Below are 2,803 nucleotides of genomic sequence, written 5' to 3' on the forward strand. Positions count from 1 at the left end.
TTCCGAGGAGTGGCTGGTGGGTTTGAACCGCCAGCTGTCTGGTTAGCAGGCAAGTGTCTTAGCCACTATGCTACCAGAGCTCTACACTACCAGAATTCCTAAATTAAGGCTGGGGTCCTGATATTGTTTTGTAGCTACCTTGTGGCTCTGACTCAGGACTCATGGTAATGAGTCATAGCCGGACCACCACCTAGCTAGGCAATCAAGGCCCAGAACTAATCCTGTTGGTGGTGTTGTTAGATGCCATTGAGTCGTCTCCGACTCATAGCAATCCTATGTACAACAGAACAAAACACTGCCCAGTCCTGTGCCAGACTCACAATCCCTGCTATATCTGAGCCCATCGTTGCAGTCACTGTGTCAATCCATCTTGTTGAGGGCCTTGCCCTCTTTCGTTGACCCTCCACTTTACCAAGCATGATATCCTTCTTCAGGGAATGGTCCCTTCTGACAACATGACCAAAGTAGGTGAGACAAGTCTGGCCACTCTTCGCTTTCAAGGAGCATTCCAGCTGTACTTCATCTAGGACAGATTTGTTAGTTCTTCTAGCAATCCATGGTACTTTTAGTATTCTTCACCAATACCACAACTCAAAAGTGTCAACTCTTCTTCAGTCTTATTTATTGTGCAGCTCTCACATGCATATGAGGTGACTGAAAATATGGGTTAGGCACACCTTAGTCTTCAAGGAGACATCTCTGCTCTTCAGCACTTGAAAGAGATTTTTTGCAGCAGATTTGCCCAGTGCAATACATCATCTCATGTCTTGACTGCTACTTCCATTAGAGTTGATTGTGGATCCAAGTAATACGAAATCTTTGACAACTTCAATCTTCTCTCCATTTATCATGATGGTGATTACTGGTCCAGTTGTGAGGATTTTTGTTTTCTTTATGTTAAGGTGTAATCCATACTGCAGACTGTAGTCTTTAATTTTCACCAGCATGTGCTTCAAGTCATCCTCACTTTTAGCAAGCAAAGTTGTGTCATCTGTATATCACAGGTTGTTAATGAGTCTTCCTCCAATCCTGATGCCATGTTCTTCTTCATATAGTCCAGTTCTCTCAGATTATTTGCTCAGCATACAAACTGAATAAGTATGGTGAAAGGATACAGCCCTGATGCACTCCCTTCCTGATTTTAAACCATGCAGTATCTCCAACAGCCTTCTGGTTCCTCATGAGCACAATTAGGTGCTCTGGAATTTCCATTCTTCTCAGTGTTATCCATAATTTGTTATGATCCACACATCTTATAACCCTTTTTTTTTACCTTCAATTATGTATATATCCCATTCATGGTCCCCACCCCCATTTCTGTAGTCCCACCTGCAGCAGTGAAGAATCTATCTACCACCAATCATGGTTCTGTGATGATTCCCTTTGTTTTCAATCACATACAATTAGCCCCACGGCTGTGACTCAGTGGATTCCATTTGGCCATGTTAGGGAGCTCTGGTGGCATAGGAGCTCGGTGGCATAGTGCCTAAGGCATTTGAGTGATAACCAAAAGGCTGGCAGTTCAAACCCACGAGCCACTCCTTAGAAGGAAGACTGGGCAATCAACTTCTGTAGAGATACCACCTCAGAAAACCAAGGAGGGTTCGCTATGAGTCAGAATCAACTCGTTGGCAGTGAGTGAGAGTTTATATATATGCTGTCTACATGCTGATGGGTTTCCCTCATCCTAGATGACTGTCCTTGTCCTGTCCAAGTCTTAATAAAAGTGTCTCTATTGAACCTGTTTGAATCTGGGGTCTCTATGCTGGGCCTCCAGATTCCCGGGATGTATAGGTTCATATAACCAAACATGGTTCTGACTAATTGCAACCCTATAGGTCAGAGGAGGACTGCCCCATAGGGTTTCCAAGGCTGCGAATCTTTACAGAAGCAGACTGCCTCATCTTTCTCCTGCAGAGCAGCTGGTAGGTTCAAACCACTGACCTTTTGGTTAGCAGCCAAATGCCTTAACCACTGTGCCACCAGAGCTCCTTATGTTTTAGATGGGGGACTGTCAATTATCAGCTCTTATTTAAACACAAATAATGGAAAACCTCATTAAAAGTTTGTACTCACTAAAGTACTGCCATTCCTCCGTCCCCAATTTTGTTGACTGCTCAATTCACAGTCTCAGAAGCTTGGAGTAACTCAATAGGTCTCCTTCCTTCCCACTCCCACCCTAAAAGTGGTATCAGGGAATAAAGAAACTGCATTTTTGAGAGAGAACCACAAGCTAGGGGGATACTGCTTGGGGGAGGGGATTTACCTTTGAATCAGATGAAGCAGAATGGTTGGTTTTTAAGGATTGGGCATCTCCTTCAGAAAGAGGCATGGGAAAGGACTGCTGGGTAGCTCTGGCTGGCGTGGAGCCTAGAAAGGAGGCTGTGGGTCAGGACATGGCCTGCTGGAGGAAGGTGGGAGGGGTTCCCCACCTAGTACACAGACCAACCAAGTCACTCATTCATGCCACACACACACACACACACACACACACACACACCACACACACATACACGTATCCTGAGGTATAACTGAGACCAACTCTAGGCATTTGAAACTACTGATAAATATTATGCTTCTCCTAATTTCTCATATCGGAAGGAAGGTTAGGCAATCCTACTTCCGTAGTGATACTGCCTCGGAAACCCAAGGAGGGGTCGCTATGAGTCAGGGCCGACTCGACGGCACGTAACAACAACAACAACAATTACTCATAAAAAAGATGCAATTTCTACCCCAACTAGCAGAAGAATTTGCATGAAAATACTAAAAAAAAGGAGACCTACGGAGCTGCGGTCTGACA

At 44.7% G+C, this 2,803-nt stretch overlaps 1 protein-coding gene across 1 annotated transcript in view; it reads right to left on the minus strand.

Moving 5' to 3' along the window:
* IRAK2 (interleukin 1 receptor associated kinase 2) overlaps window positions 1-2,803 on the minus strand; it is a 119,556-nt gene that overhangs the window by 35,458 nt on the left and 81,295 nt on the right. Inside the window, exon 4 of the mRNA XM_007945858.1 lies at window positions 2,267-2,370. Within this exon, the coding sequence (XP_007944049.1) occupies window positions 2,267-2,370 (104 nt within the window). The remainder of the gene's footprint in view (window positions 1-2,266; window positions 2,371-2,803) is intronic.

The sequence above is a fragment of the Orycteropus afer genome, unplaced genomic scaffold (assembly GCF_000298275.1).
Source record: "Orycteropus afer afer isolate SDZICR_OR568_19922 unplaced genomic scaffold, OryAfe1.0 scaffold00144, whole genome shotgun sequence".
NCBI classification, from domain to species: Eukaryota; Metazoa; Chordata; class Mammalia; order Tubulidentata; family Orycteropodidae; genus Orycteropus; species Orycteropus afer.